The following is a 16,080-nucleotide window of genomic DNA, read 5'->3' as shown; positions in this document are numbered from 1 at the left end:
ATTTCTATGAACATACACTTCACAGTATATAGCATCACGTCATTTTGTAAATAATTTATTCATCTTCTGTTTGTTTATTCAACAATAAGGAAGCTCTTTTGCCAACATCGCTAAAACAGTCTATAATGATTCAATATTATCTCCGAAATAACATTTAATATATTTGTACACATCATTTATTTATTTATTGCAATGAACAAGAGTCGTTAGCAGGAGTGCTGTAAGTATTGCTACAATTTCTCAGTCCTTTTAACCTTCTAATACTGTATGAGAAGAAAATAGTTTGGTGGCTTTACAGGAGCAACAGGCTCCAACCCAAACCTGCTCATTTGTATGGGTTAGTGTGAGGTTGGGTATGAATACACTACCGGTTAAATGTTTTAGAACACCTACTCATTCAAGGGTTTTTCTTTTTTTTTTYAACTATTTTCTACGTTGTAGAATAATAGTGAAGACATCCAAACTATGAAATAACACATATGGAATCATGTAGTAACCAAAAAAGTGTTAAAATATATTTTGATTTGTTTATATTTCAGATTCTTCAAAGTAGCCACYCTTTGCCTTGATGACAGCTTTGCACACTCTTGGCATTCTCTCAACCAGCTTCATGAGGTGGAATGCATTTCAATTAACAGGTGTGCCTTGTTAAAAGTTAATTTGTGGAATTTCTTTCCTTCTTAATACGTTTGAGCCAATCAGTTGTGTTGTGACAAGGTAGGGGTGGTATACAGAAGATAGCCCTATTTGGTAAAATACCAAGTTCATATTATGGCAAGAACAGCTCAAATAAGCAAAGAGAAACGACAGTCCATCATTATTTTAAGACAATACGGAACATTTCAAGAACTTTGAAAGTTTTTTCAAGTGCAGTTGCAAAAACCATCATGCGCTATGATGAAACTGGCTCTCATGAAGACAGACACAGGAATGGAAGACCCAGAGTTACCTCTGCTGCAGAGAATAAGTTCATTAGAGTTATCAGCCTCAGAAATTGCAGCCCAAATAAATGCTTCACAGAGTTCAAGTAACAGACACATCTCAACATCAACTGTTCAGAGGAGATTGTGTGAATCAGGCCTTCCTGGTCGAATTGCAGCAAAGAAACAACTACTAAAGGACACCAATAAGAAGAAGATACTTTCTTGGGCCAACAAACACTAACAGTGGACATTTGTCCTTTGGTCTGGAGTCAAAATTTGAGATTTTTGGTTCCAACTGCTGTGTCTTTGTGAGACGCGGTGTGGGTGAACAGATGGTCTCTGCATGTGTATTTCCCACCGTAAAGCATGGAGGAGGAGGTGTTATGGTGTGGGGGTGCTTTGCTGGTGACACTGTCTGTGATTTATTTAGAATTCAAGGCACACTTAACAAGCATGGCTACCACAGTATTCTGCAGCGATACGCCATCCCATCTTGTTTGGGCTTAGTGGGACTATCATTTGTTTTCAACAGGACTCTGACCTAACACACCTCCAGGCTGTGTAAGAGCTATTTTACCAAGAAGGAGAGTGATGAAGTGCTGCATCAGATGACGTGGGCAATCCCCCGACCTCAACCAAATTGAGATGGTTTGGGATGAGTTGGACCGCAGAGTGAAGGAAAAGCAGCCAACAAGTGCTCAACATATGTGGGAACTCCTTCAAGACTGTTGGAAAAGTTGGTTGAGAGGATTATATTTTTTATTTAGCTAGACAAGCCAGTTAAGAACAAATTCTTATTTATAATGATGGCCAAGGAACAGTGGGTTAACTGCCTTGTTCAGGGGCAGAACAACAGATTGTTACCTTGTCAGCTCAGGGATTTTATCTAGCAACCTTTCAGTTATAAGCCCAATGCTCTAACCACTAGGCTACCTGCCACCCCGAGTGTGCAAATCTGCCAAGAATGCCAAGAGTGTGCAAATCTGTCATCAAGGCAAAGGGTAGCAATTTGAAGAATCTCAGAATTGTTTAACACTTTTGGTTACTACATGATTCCATATGTGTTATTTCATAGTTTTGATGTCTTCACTATTATTCTACAATGTAAAAATAAAGAAAATCTCTTGATTTTGAGTTGGTGTTCTACAATGTTGACCGGTAGTGTACATGAGGCAGAATAGGACAACGGTCTCCTCTTAAAGTGGAAATATATTATTAATTTCATTACTCTGGAGGAAATTTCGGCTTGATTTCTCATATTATACTACTATCCCTCACATCGCTGCTTGTGATGAGCATGTGAGAGAAAATACAGGTTCATGGTTCTTATTAATTTCCCCTTTGTGAACTGTAACAAACTTGTCCTACTTTTTCACTTCAAACATCCATCACAGTGTTTCTCACTCACACCACACTCAACATGCTACCATCTGGGTATAGGATCACAGGTCAGCAATCACTCCTGGAAGGGAAAACCCACCTCCCTTGTGTTCTCACTAGAAGAGGCTGGTGCCATCAGATATCCCTAAGGCTCCCCCTGTTGTTAACAGTGTAGAAACAATTCCTTTAACACCCTAATACCACACTTTGTTGGGACAGTGCAGACATACTTAAGTTTTGAGTAAATGTTCTAAAATTAGCTGTCTCGCTGAGTAGTTTCCAGTTTGAATGAAAGGGGTCACCATTGAGGCATAGTTGCATGCCTCATCTATCTCTACCTATCTCCAGAATACACACATACGCACACACACAGAAACACAACACTTTGACACCAGCCATACAAAAATATAAGACAAGGGCAGAAACTGGAAGAATGCTCAAAGGAACCAATTGACTTCTCGTAACAGTTTCATCTTGGCCAGTCTCTTAGGCACATATCCCACTCTCCCTTTCTCTCTGACTTCTTACAGACAATACGACCGAAAGAGGAGGTCTGCCAAGAAAACAACAGTTAAATAAATGGTTTATCACAAGTCCATCATTTTTCATTGCATTCATTCACATTTCTTAAAATATCTTATTCAGATTTCTTAAAAACGTTTAGCTTTACCTTGGTGCATTCAGTACACATTTCTGCCTTGAGTTACAGTGGGGTTTCTCTCTCCCTTCCTTGCTTCCTTCACTTCTCTCTCTCTCTCACCTGATCTGACAACAGAGGATATATAGACTAACATCTATTATCCACAACACAACACTAGAACATATATCTAGAACCTGGAAACATACAGTACAATGTACCTTGTGCCTGGATCTGCAGAGCAGGCACCTAATCTAGAACCTGGAACTGCAGAGTGGGGTATAGATGTAGGATCTTAATTTTATCCAGTTTGCTACAGCAGGAAATGTGAATTATTATGTGGATTATAATTAATGGACATTTTTGTGGGGGTTGATCCATTTTTAATAAGGGAAAGTCAAGTCTGAAATTTCAAAGTGGAAATTACAAATTTCATAGGCCTTTTTAGAACTCAAATACACTACAAGTTTTCTGCAACAGGTTGATTAAATTGAGATCCTACACCTGTAGGTAGGTACTGCACTTGGATTATTGAACACCCCAACAGGGTTTTGCAGTATGAAACTTATATTGCAGATGGCTTTGGGTGGGAGTTCACTGAACCAGACATACAGAGATGTGGAGGAAATAGAACAGAGCTCAGTTTACTGAGTCACCCTCAGCCAGGGTACAAGTTTGACCTATACAAATATTTTTAACTGAAGTTGGAGGAGGGTTAACGGAGGGAAAGCGTTGACAGAAAGTCCATCTTAGTCTGTCATGCATCCTTCCTCTTTAAAATGGCTGCAAGCTGTCCATCCTTTGCTGTGGAATTTATTAAACAAAGAAGGGTGGAAGGGTAGAGAGGAAAAGGCATAGTCTTTCCTATTTCAAATATTTAAGTTTTAACATCTGTTTATTATCTATCAATGGTTTTCCCTGTTTACTTCACAGTGTGCTCCTTCCTGATAGTTCCCCATCCCACCACCGTCAATAAGGGGAGAAGAGGATTGGCCCATGGGTGGTGCGCATAGGCCCAGGGGCGGGCCGTAGGAGGCTGAGATGCGTGCCTTGTAGTGTGCCCTGTAAGAGGTGGTGGTGGGGATGGTAGTTCTGAGTGTGAGAAATGGGACCAGGGGCACGCAGCTGAGCCAGTTGATTGGARGAGGCAGCGGCTGCCATCGCCGCGGCAACAGCCAGGGGGTTAGGAAACAGTCCATGGCCCAGAGTCTTTGGAAGTTCCTTTGAGAAGGTCAAGGATGACTGAGATCCAGAGAGAGAGACAGTGTAAAGGTTAAAATGAGTAATGAGTAAGGTGAGAGAAGAGGCAGACTGTGGTATGCTGTCTATTAGACAACCCTGAGCTAAATGACTGAATCATCAAATACTGATTTAGAAGTATTGCTATAGCCTATACACATAATTGGATCATTACCACAAAGTCTGTACGATTCTTATGCCGGCTAAGGAGGGGATTGGGCTTCCCTGCGACTCCATCCCGATGCCTTCGACTGGATATATGCTGAAGAGAAAAATAAGTGGGACATTATAGGTTTTCTTCTTTCTCCAAATGTGCATCCTTCTTTCAGTGAGGTATCTGAATGATGAATTAAGCTGTAGGTGTACGGTAAAGTTGCCTCTAGATGCTGATCTGTGATTAGTTTTGCATTTCCCCCACTAATGGTTAAGGTTAGGATTGGGGGTTAAGGTTAGGATTGTAGCTGATCACAGTAGTGGAACATGTACCCAGTTCTCATATTTAAGTTAAAGTAAAGAAACCTTCATAGAAACTTAGTCAAGTAAAAGTGAAAGTCACCCAGTAAAATACTACTTGAGTAAAAGTCTAAAGTATTTGGTTTTAAATATACGTAAGTGCCTCCCGGGTGGCGCAGTGGTCTAGGGCTGCATCGCAGTGCTAGCAGTGCTAGCTGTCGCCAGGTGCACAGTGTTTCCTCCGACACATTGGTGCGGCTGGCTTCCGGGTTGGATGCGTGCTGTGTTAAGAAGCAGTGCGGCTTGGTTGGGTTGTGTTTCGGAGGACGCATGGCTTTCGACCTTCGTCTCTCCTGAGCCCGTACGGGAGTTGTAGCGATGAGACAAGATAGTAACTACTAACAATTGGATACTACGAAATTGGGGAGAAAAGGGGGTCAAATTCAAAGAAATAATATATATACTTAAGTATCAAAAGTAAAAGTATAAATCATTTCAAATTCCTTCATTTAAGGATAGCCAGTGGCGCACTCCAACACTCAGACATGATTTACAAACGAAGCATTTGTGTTTAGTGAGTCCGCCAGATCAGAGGCAGTGGGGATGACCAAGGATGTTCTCTTGATAAGTGCGTGAATTTGACAATTTTCCTGTCCTGCCTGAGCCTTCTAAATGTAACTGGTGCTTTTGGGTGTCAGGAAAATGTATGGAGTAAAAAGTACATTATTTTCTTTAGGAATGTTATGAAGTAAAAGTAAAAGTAGTCAAAAATATTAATAGTAAAGTAAAGTACAGATACCACAAAAAACGACTTCAGTAGTACTTGAAAGTATTTTTACTTATGTATTTTACACCACTGGCTGATCCTAGATCTGTACCTGGGGGAAACTTCACTCTTGGGCAGTGGTCGTGTTACTTACTCACTCACCTGTTTGAGCTGTAGCTCAGAGTTCACCCTCACGTTGCAGATCTCACAGTGGAAGGTGCGTTCCTGAGTGTTGTGGTCCGAGGGCAGCCCCCCTGCCTGCTCTGGGCTGAGGTTAGGGCCCAGCCGAGGGTATGTTTTTATGGGGCCCAGCCCACTCCATGCCTCCAGGATGGTTTTGTGTTTGGTACCTGTCACCCGTGGAGAGAGTGGTAGAGAAGGAAATATTAGTTGTTGTTGTTTGTAAATTTTGTAAGTTCATACCTCATTGATAAAACTAGGCCTGATAACTCCTTGATTACATTTTCACTGTGGAGTGTAATGTACTTCTACATTTCATGATGTTCTTGTTCATTTCAAAACGTTGATATTTTATGTATTTTTTGTACTATTAAGAAATTACAGAACTTTATAATTGTAATATGGAATAGGCCATTGTGACTTTTGTTTAAACAATTGAATTATTTTGCACCATAAATTCGATTTTGCGTAGCCTACACATCCATATGCTGCTCCGTGCGTCAATGGAAATGAGTCTCCCAAGGCAAGACTTTCTAGCTGCATACCCAGCAGAAGATATTGTCTTCCTCGGATGAATAAATAACGTATTGTTTTTGTGTTTACAAAATTATTTGCAGTATTTCTTTCATCACAGCCACCGACACAGGCCGCACTCGGTCACCCAGAAGCAAGGTACAGTAAGCGTTTGGATATTTTTGTATTAGTAGGTTCCTTAAATGATCATTTGTTTGTGGCTATCATTGTAATTAACCTAGCCCTCAGAAGAATATGGTGGACTATATCACATTGTAGGCTAATTGAGCATAGAAAGATGAGTAGGCCAAAGCAGTATATTGAGTCAGAAAGTGTGGTGACATTGACTAGCCACTAGAGAGCACAGCCAAACATTTTCAGGATTAGGCTATTCAGCAGTTTTGGTAACCTATCTCCTGCTCTGTTCTTGTCTTGTCATGTAGTACAGAACCATTATCTCCTATTTCTCTTGTTCACGGTCAGTCCCTGTTCACCCCTTCTTTTGGCTCTTTTTTAAAGGAACATTTCCTTCTCTCCTTTCTCAGTCTAGTACAGGGATGGGCAACTGGCGAAACCAAATTTAGCTTAGGGCCCCCAAAAGGCTAGGGCCGGCTCTGACTACATGTGTGAGTATGGATGTGGGTAAGCAGACTGAGCCCCACATGAGGAGTTAACATTTTTGGTGGCCCCCACCCCATCAAAGTTTCCCATCCCTGGTCTGGTATATACTGTACATTAGAGGTAACTGACAAAATAAAGGAAACACTTGAGTAAATGAGGTTTACAAAGTATATTGAAAGCAGGTGCTTGGTGCTTCCACACAGGTGTGGTTCCTGAGTGTACTAAGTAATTAACATGCCATCATGCTTAGGGTCATTTATAAAAATGCCCAGTTGCCTATTATTTTGGCTACCATGGCTAGAAGAAGAGATCTCAGTGACTTTGAAAGCGGGGTCTCAAAAGAGCATGAGGTTAAGGTTTATCCCCTTTTTTCAATTTTCGCCTAAAATGTCATACTCAAATCTATAGCTCAGGCCCTGAAGCAAGGATATGCATATTCTTGGTGCCATTTGAAAAGAAACACTTTGACGTTTATGGAAATGTGAAAGTAATGTAGTAGAATATAACACAATAGATCTGGTAAAAGATAATACAAAGAAAAAAAAAAMCATTCTTTTGTATTTTTTTGTACCATCTTTGAAATGCAAGAGAAAGGCCATAATGTATTATTCCAGCCCAGATTTTGGCCACTAGATGGCATCAGTGTATGTGCAACGTTTTAGACTGATCCAATGAACCGTTTCATTTCTGTTCAAATGTGCCTAATTTGTTTATTAATAACTTTTCATGCATTAGACTACGTTAGCTCAACCATCCCGTGGAAGCGACACCGATCCCGAAGAAGTTTTAAAGGGTGTGTGTGTATATGTGTGTGTGCGTGTGCTTGTGTGAGTGTGTGAGTGTCTCAGTCACCAGATCTCAACCCAATTCAACACTTGCAGTACAATATGGGAGATTCTGTCTCCTGAGACAGCTTTTTCCACCACCATCAACAAAACCCCAAATTATGGAATTTCTCATAGAAGAATGGTGTCGCAACCCTCCAGTAGAGTTCCACACTTCCAGAAGTTCCAGAATCTATGCCAAGGCGCATTGAAGATGTTCTGGCTCGTGGTGGCCCAATGCCCTATTAAGACACTTTATGTTTTGTCACCAAAGCACCATATACTACCCACCACTGCAACTTGTATGCTCTCGTTGGCTGGCCCTCGCATTATATTCGTTGCCAAACCCACTGGCTCCAGGTCATCTATAAGTCTATGCTAGGTAAAGCCCCGCCTTATCTCAGCTCACTGGTCACCATAGCAGCACCCACCCGTAGCACGCGCTCCAGCAGGTATATTTCACTCGTCACCCCCAAAGCCAATTCCTCCTTTGGCCGCTTTTCGTTCCAGTTCTCTGCTGCCAATGATTGGAACAAAATGCAAAAATCACTGATTGGCAGCAGACTCATATCTCCCTCACTAGCTTTAAGCACCAGCTGTCAGAGCAGCTCACAGATCACTGCACCTGTACATAGCACATCCATATATAGCCCATCCAACTACTTCATCCTCATACTGTTATATATATATTTTTTWAATTTTAAATTTAAATTTTAAATTCTCCCCAATTTTCATGGTATCCAATCGCTAGTAATTACTATCTTGTCTCATCGCTACAACTCCCGTACGGGCTCGGGAGAGACGAAGGTCGAAAGCCATGCGTCCTCCGAAGCACAACCCAACCAAGCTGCACTGCTTCTTAATTAACACAGCGCGCCTCCAACCCGGAAGCCAGCCGCACCAATGTGTCGGAGGAAACACCGTGCACCTGGCCCCCTTGGTTAGCGCGCACTGCGCCCAGCCCGCCACAGGAGTCGCTGGAGCGCGATGAGACAATGATATCCCTACCGGCCAAACCCTCCCTAACCCGGACGACGCTAGGCCAATTGTGCGTCGCCCCACGGACCTCCCGGTCGCGGCCGGCTGCGACAGAGCCTGGGCGCGAACCCAGAGACTCTAGACCACTGCGCCACCCGGGAGGCCTCTGTTATATATTTTGCTCCTTTGCACCCCAGTATTTCTACTTGCACACTCATCTTCTGTACATCTATCACTCCAGTGTTTAATTGCTATATTGTAATTATTTCGCCACTATGGCCTATTTATTGCCCTTATCCTACCTCATTTGCACACACTGTATATAGACTTTTTCTATTTTATTTTTGAATGTATGTTTGCTTATTCCATGTGTAACTCTGTGTTGTTGTTTGTGTTGCACTGCTTTGCTTTATCTTGGCCAGGTCACATTTGTAAATGAGAACTTGTTCTCAACTAGCCTACCTGGTTAAATAAAGATGAAATAAAAAATAAAAAATGTTGGTGTTTCCTTATTTTGGCAGTTACCTGTATGTACTTCTTCTCACCCACTCTCATCTCCCCTCTGCTATAGTGTTTCCTTTCCTGATTGGTCCCTCTTTACAAGCAGACATGCCTTTTCTTTTTATAAGCCCAACTCTGGCAGCWCACTCCATGGCCTAAGTTCATTGACCATTCTCAAAACCATTTCCAGACTGTTTTCTTTAAATACTAAAACTATTTACTCATGCCCTGTACAGTTGCTTGGATACTGTTTGTAGCTCAACAACACACGTGTATATTTTAAATCAGGCCCTCACAAATGTGGAATCTCCTTAGTGTGTGTACATAACTGTGGACAAGCCCAAATGGCTATGTGTGTAAGTAGTTATTTGACTACGTATACATAATATTTTATGCACTGTGAATCATTAAAAATAACAGCAATATTCTGGTAACCTGTCAGTTTGTAATCATGGATGTCAGTAACTATGTATATGTAATTACCTCCCGGTGTGTATGTTTTGGAGGGATGGCTTTAGGAAACACAAACATAACTAGTAGTCCCATGTGGCTCAGTTGGCAGCGCATGCCACTTACCATGCCAGGGTTGTGGGTTCGATTCCCATGGGGGACCAGAAGGAATGAAAATGTATGCATTCACTACTGGAAGTCACTCTGGATAACAACATATACTAAAATGTCATATTGTAACTAAAAGAAAACAATCTGATTGTTAAAATGAACCAGACACATGGAAGTATTGTCCTGTCTCTCTATGTGGTGGATGAAAGCCAAGCTGTTCTTCTGTCAGTTGAGCTGGTTAATCTAGCCTTGAACATACTGAAATATTAATTGTTTACTCTTCTTCCCTGAGAGTGTGACTTAGGTTCTGTGTGTGCATCAGAAGCCCTGGCTTAGTATTGCAATATTTGGCCTTGTGAAGTTATTCAACCGCAATGCCTTAGCTGTGGTTTGCAGTGTATTCATAAATCCTTGAGTGGAAGAAAATATATTTAATCAGTTATGCCACTGTGTGTAGTATTGTCCCTTGTGTGTGACAGTGGTATCCCATGAGTCAATATCAGAGATCAGGGTGTGAAGGAGAACACATAAAATGTTGTGTTTGTAAAAGCTCAAGCATCACTTTGTGTGGCTAATTTTGAGGCTGCTGAGAAGGCAATATCTATCTAGGCCGGAATGCTCAATGACAATAGACTTCATTACACATCGCGTTATTAGTTCTGTCTTTGGAAGGAGCCTTACCTTTGTTGTGCGCCTCTAGCTGAGAGAGGGAGTTGACGGCCACTTTGCACAGTGAGCAGTAGAGCAGCTTCTTGGCCTTGTCCTCCTCAGACTCCCCTGAAAAGAGGCTGGGGGCTGGGGACAGGGTGTCAGTGGGGCACGCCATGGGGGTGTCCACCTGGGGGGCACAAAGGGCCGGGGAGGGGATGGAGGTGGTGGGCAAAGGTGTACTCAAAGGGGGCAGGGATGGACACACAGGGAGCAGGGGGGTGTCTTGGACCGACATGGGGATGGGGCTGGGTGTCATGTCTGAGCCGTTTGAATGTGGGCGGGACTGGACGTCATCTGTGAAGAGAACAGATAGGAAATAGAACGTTTTCTACCATATTTTATACAACGGGTGGTTCTAATCCTGAATGCTGATTGGTTAAAACACTTTACTTTGTCTCGGGCCTAACAACACCCGTGCCAATATATCCACAAACACCGGATTCTCGGGCATTATCACTTACGTGTAGAGCACACCAGATAATATTATGATGATGATGATGCTGCGGCACTAGTACAGTACTATGTCTGAACCTACAGGGTCAAAACTCTGCCTCAGAGGGCCACACATCTGTCTCCCCCATCTGGAGTGAGTCAGGGTAGGGGGAATACCTGGGTCATGTCAGGTTATTCAGGTTGGAGAGGGTGGAAGGAGGGTCAGTAGAACAGCACAGTAATTTTAATGTTACTGTAGGTTAACCACTGTATGTAGCACAGGGTCATCTGGCCTGCCAATTGAACCAAGAGATAAACAAAATACAAGTTTTGAGAGTCAGTAGAGCCTTCGTACTAGATAGTATTTAACCACAGACACAATCAAATCTGGCAGCTTTTTCTCTCCCAGTCTTTCTTGTGTGACAGTATGTGTCAGGGGAAGCTCTATGTGTTGCCTACGTCCCCCCCCCCCCAATCTGATGACAGCCCTCCCTCCCTCGCCACCACCCTCCTCTCCTCTGCTGGCCAATCCCAGTGACGGATGCCTGGGAAGCTGATTCTTGTCAGTGCTGACAGAGGCGTCTCTTAGCAGACATCCCTCTGTATGACTGTTCTGTTTCACCCCTGATCTCTGACTAAACAGCTGAACTTTACACACACACAGACTGAAACGTGTGTGTGTGTTTAGGTTATATCTCTCTGTGGGTTCAGCATGTCAAATCAAATCAAATCAAATTTTATTGGTCTCATACACATGGTTAGCAGATGTTAATGCAGTGTAGCGAAATGCTTGTGCTTCTAGTTCCGACAGTGCAGTAATATCTAACAAGTAATCTAACAAATTAACAACGACTACCTTATACACACAATGTAAGGGGATGGAATAAGAATATCTACATATAAATATATGGATGCTCGATGGCCGTGCAGCATAGGCAAGATGCAATAGATGGTATAAAATACACTATATACATATGAGATAAGTATTGTAGGATATGTAAACATTATTAAAGTGACATTATTTAAAGAGACTAGTGATACCTTTATTAAATCCATTTATTAAAGTGGCCAGTGATTTGAGTCAGTATGTTGGCAGCAGCCTCTCTATGTTAGTGATGGCTGTTTAACAGTCTGATGGCCTTGAGCTAGAAGCTGTTTTTCAGTCTCTCGGTCCCAGCTTTGATGCACCTGTACTGACATCACCTTCTGGATGATAGCGAGGTGAACAGGCAGTGGCTCGGGTGGTTGTTGTCCTTGATGATCTTTCTGGCCTGCCTGTGACATCGGGTGGTGTATGTCTCTTAGAGGGCAGGTAGTTTTCCCCCGGTGATGCATTGTGCAAACTGCACTACCCTCTGGAGAGCCTTGCAATTGAGGGCAGTGCAATTGCCGTACCAGGCGGTGATACAGCCCGACAGGATGCTCTCAATTGTGCATCTGTAAAAGTTTGTGAGGGTTTTAGGTGACAAGCCAAATTTCTTCAGCCTCCTGAGGTTGAAGAGGCGGTGTTGCGCCTTCTTCACCACACTGTCTGTGTGGGTGGACCATTTCAGTTTGTCCGTGATGTGTACGCGGAGGAACTTTCCACCTTCTCCACTACTGTCCCGTCGATGTGGATGGGGGGGTGCTCCCTCTGCTGTTTCCTGAAGTCCACAATCATCTCCTTTGTTTTGTTGACGTTGAGTGAGAGTTTATTTTCCTGACACCACACTCCAAGGGCCCTCACTTCCTCCCTGTAGGCTGTCTTGTCATTGTTGGTAATCAAGCCTACCACTGTAGTGTCGTCTGCAAACTTGATGATTGAGTTGGAGGCATGCATGGCAACGCAGTCATGGGTGAACAGGGAGTACAGGAGAGGGCTGAGAACGCACCCTTGTAGGGCCCCAGTGTAGAGGATCAGCGGGGTGGAGATGTTGTTCCCTACCTTCACCACCTGGGGGCGGCCAGTCAGAAAGTCCAGGACCCAGTTGCACAGGGCGGGGTCGAGACCCAGGGTCTCAAGCTTAATGATGAGTTTGGATGGTACTATGGTGTTRAATGCWGARCTGTAGTCAATGAACAGCATTCTTACATAGGTATTCCTCTTGTCCAGATGGGATAGGGAAGTTTCCAGTGTGATGGCAATTGCATCGTCTGAGGACCTATTGGGGCGGTAAGCAAATTGGAGTGGATCTAGGGTATCAGGTAGGGTGGAGGTGATATGATCCTTGACTAGTCTCTCAAAGCACTTCATGATGACGGAAGTGAGTGCTACGGGGCGATAGTCATTTAGTTCAGTTACTTTTGCTTTCGTGAGAACAGGAACAATGGTGGACACCTTGAAGCAATAGGGGACAGCAGACTGGGATAGGGGTTGATTGAATATGTCCGTAAACACACCAGCCAGCTTGCTTGCGCATGCTCTGAGGACGCGGCTAGGGATGCAATCTGGGCCGGCAGCCTTGTGAGGGTTAGCACGTTTAAATGTTTTATTCACATCGGCCACGGAGGAGAGCCCACAGTCTTTGGTAGATGGACGTGTCGTGGCACTGTATTGTCCTCAAAGCGCGCATGGACGTTGTTTAATTTGTCTGGGAGCAAGTCGCCGATGTCCGCGACGGGGCTGGTTTTCTTTTTGTAATCCGTGATTGACTTTAGACCCTGCCACATGTGTCTCGTTTTTGAGCCGTTGAATTGCGACTCCACTTTATCTCTATACTGACGCTTAGCTTGTTTGATTGCCTTGCGGAGGGAATAACTACACTGTTTGTATTCGGTCATGTTTCCAGTTGCCTTGCCATGATTAAATGCAGTGATGTGTGTGTGTTTAGGTTATATCTCTGTGTGGGTTCAGCATGTGTGTGTTTAGGTTATATCTCTGTGTGGGTTCAGCATGTGTGTGTTTAGGTTATATCTCTGTGTGGGTTCAGCATGTGTGTGTTTAGGTTATATCTCTGTGTGGGTTCAGCATGTGTGTATGTGTGCGGTGTAGAGCACAGGTGGTGCTTACCCTGTTCGCTAGGGTCAGGGCCTGGGCTGGATGGTGAGGGGCCTGGTGGAGAGGGGGCGGCGGTGGGGAGAGTGGGCAGCTTGTCACCCTCCTGGGGGCGAGTCTTGGAGGTCTCAATGCCTTTTACCCTCCGAGCGTGGCGGTTCCCCTTATAGTGGGCCTCTGCCTGACTCTGAGAAAAGAACATGGGGAGGAGAGGGCATGACATGATATGTCACATCATAATCCACATGGGTATTATTATTCACACACTTCTGAGCGCCATGCTTATCTGATATCTGCGTATATCCAGAAAGAAAAAAAATATAGCCAATCTTTAGCAGATGATAATTCACTCACCCCAATAGCAGCCTTAGCATGGCCATGGGACACTACACACACCCTGGCTGTTTTATTTTCACACTACGGTTGTGTCCTGTTTTCCTGTTTAGTACAGTATCTATCATCCACAGGCCTGTTTGAGACCCAGTGAGGTCAGTGGAGTAAACTCTATCCATAGTGTTGACTGGACGTCTCTCAGCAGATGGCTTTAGGCTGTCATATGAGCCCTGTGCTGTCCCTGCTCTGTACCTGCCTGTTCCTGTGGCTGACTGACTGGCTGGCTGACTGGCTGGAGCACTCTTCAGCAGTTCAGTAGATCAATTATGCATCTCTGATTAATTTATCACTGAGATCCCCAATGCCTGCGCAGGGGTGGGTTTTATTTAAAAAATATATAATTGAACCTTTATTGAACAAGGCAAGTCAGTTAGGAACAAATTCTTATTTACAATGGCGGCCTACCCCGGCCAAACCTGAACGACGCTGGGACAATTGTGCGCCGCCCTATGGGACTCCCAATCACGGCCGGATGTGATACAGCCTGGATTCGAACCAGGGACTGTAGTGACTTTATAACTATCCTTGTTCAACACAAAATAGCACAAAATACAGCATCTGAGGAGTACACACTCTCTGTGGTGTGTTGTCAATGTGAGAACTACACTGAGTGTACAAACAGTAGGTCAGCAGTAATCATTCTTTAAGCGTTCTAGAATACTCCAGACCCTATATAGTACTATAATGAACAGGACACCTCTAGTGTTCTGGTGGTTCCTCTGCTGTAAATGACTAATTACTGAACTGAGCCTGTGATGATTATCGAGTGGTGAGAATGGGATTATCTAAAATAGACCCAGAGGTGTGAGGAAACACTGACAGCTGCAACTAGACTACTGCTGCTCAAGGAGGAATAAGGAATGCGAGTGGCCAGAGTGTCACCAAGGGAGGCTGTGTGTACTGTAGGCAGCTACATAGCTACAAAGAGAGCTGGGGCTTGGCAGCAGCGAGGGAGTGAGGGGGGCATCAACGAGGTGAGGAGGCTACTGGGACGTGTCAGGGATGCATCCCTAAACCCCAGGCAGTAATTGCCGATGACAGAGGTACACATATAGCCCCAGATTAGACATGAAGGAGGAGGGGTAACCCACTCAGCAACAGTTATGTTCTCCAAAGAGACAGACTTACAGAGAAAAGTAATTGCCTCTCTCACTTCTCTTCCACTCTACTTTCACTATTTCAGCTTGTAACCCCCCTTCTGTCTCTCTCTCTCATCTCCTCTTCTCTCTCTCGATGGAGGAAAGCTTTGGTTTTGAAGCTCTGTCCTGACCTTCAGTGTTTAGGTCTTGGGGGATCAATGAAATTCAACAATCAATTACAACTGAACAGAGTTGACAACAGAGAGGGGAGATGGACAGGGAGACAGGAAGAGGGGATAGAGCAGAGGAAGTCTAGAAAGAGATTAGAAGGAAGGAGGAAAGAGAGATCTTTAGTGTAGAACTGAAGAGTTATAAAAGAGGAGGACATGATGTTTGGAATGGGTTAAGAAGTGTTATGAAAAGTGGATATGAAAATATGATCCTTTTCTCTCTGAGCAGGATGCGGCTTTGATGTTTAATCTATGAAGTGACAAAGGCAGAGGAACCAGAGAGAACTGGTCTAGCAGCTAAATCTACTGTACAGCCGACAGGCAACACAATGGAGGAGAGAGGGGGTGGGAGAGGAGAGGGAGGACGAGGGAAATGCAGAAGAGAAGGGGACACAGGAAGTACACCAGAAAGAGAGAAAGAGATCGAGAGACATCAACATGTATGAAGAAGAGGCGGAACAAAGGAAAAGGAAGCAGGATCTATCTTAGGGACTGACATTGACATTGACATTGATTGATTGATTGAGAGAGAGAGAGAGAGAGAGAGAGAGAGAGAGAGAGAGAGAGAGAGAGAGAGAGAGAGAGAGAGCTGTCTCTTATACACATCTAGATGTGTATAAGAGACAGGAGAGAGAGAGAGAGAAGCTGATGTACGAAGGGCTATATAAAATAAAATTGATTGATT

At 43.7% G+C, this 16,080-nt stretch overlaps 1 protein-coding gene across 1 annotated transcript; it reads right to left on the bottom strand.

Moving 5' to 3' along the window:
* Positions 1-39: 39 nt before the first annotated feature.
* Positions 40-13,916, bottom strand: LOC111970595 (zinc finger protein 385A-like). Its single transcript, XM_023997406.2, has 5 exons — positions 13,709-13,916; positions 10,258-10,581; positions 5,561-5,748; positions 4,355-4,441; positions 40-4,182 (listed from the first exon to the last, which is right to left on the bottom strand). The coding sequence occupies exons 1-5, from the start codon at positions 13,914-13,916 to the stop codon at positions 3,910-3,912; spliced, it is 1,080 nt and encodes a 359-aa protein (XP_023853174.2). The 3' UTR covers positions 40-3,909.
* Between the last annotated feature and the right edge of the window lie 2,164 nt (positions 13,917-16,080).

This window comes from Salvelinus sp. IW2-2015, linkage group LG11 (genome assembly GCF_002910315.2).
Source record: "Salvelinus sp. IW2-2015 linkage group LG11, ASM291031v2, whole genome shotgun sequence".
NCBI lineage: Eukaryota > Metazoa > Chordata > Actinopteri > Salmoniformes > Salmonidae > Salvelinus > Salvelinus sp. IW2-2015.
The sequence above is the reverse complement of the archived record's forward strand: the minus strand, read 5'-3'. Positions and strand labels throughout refer to the sequence as shown.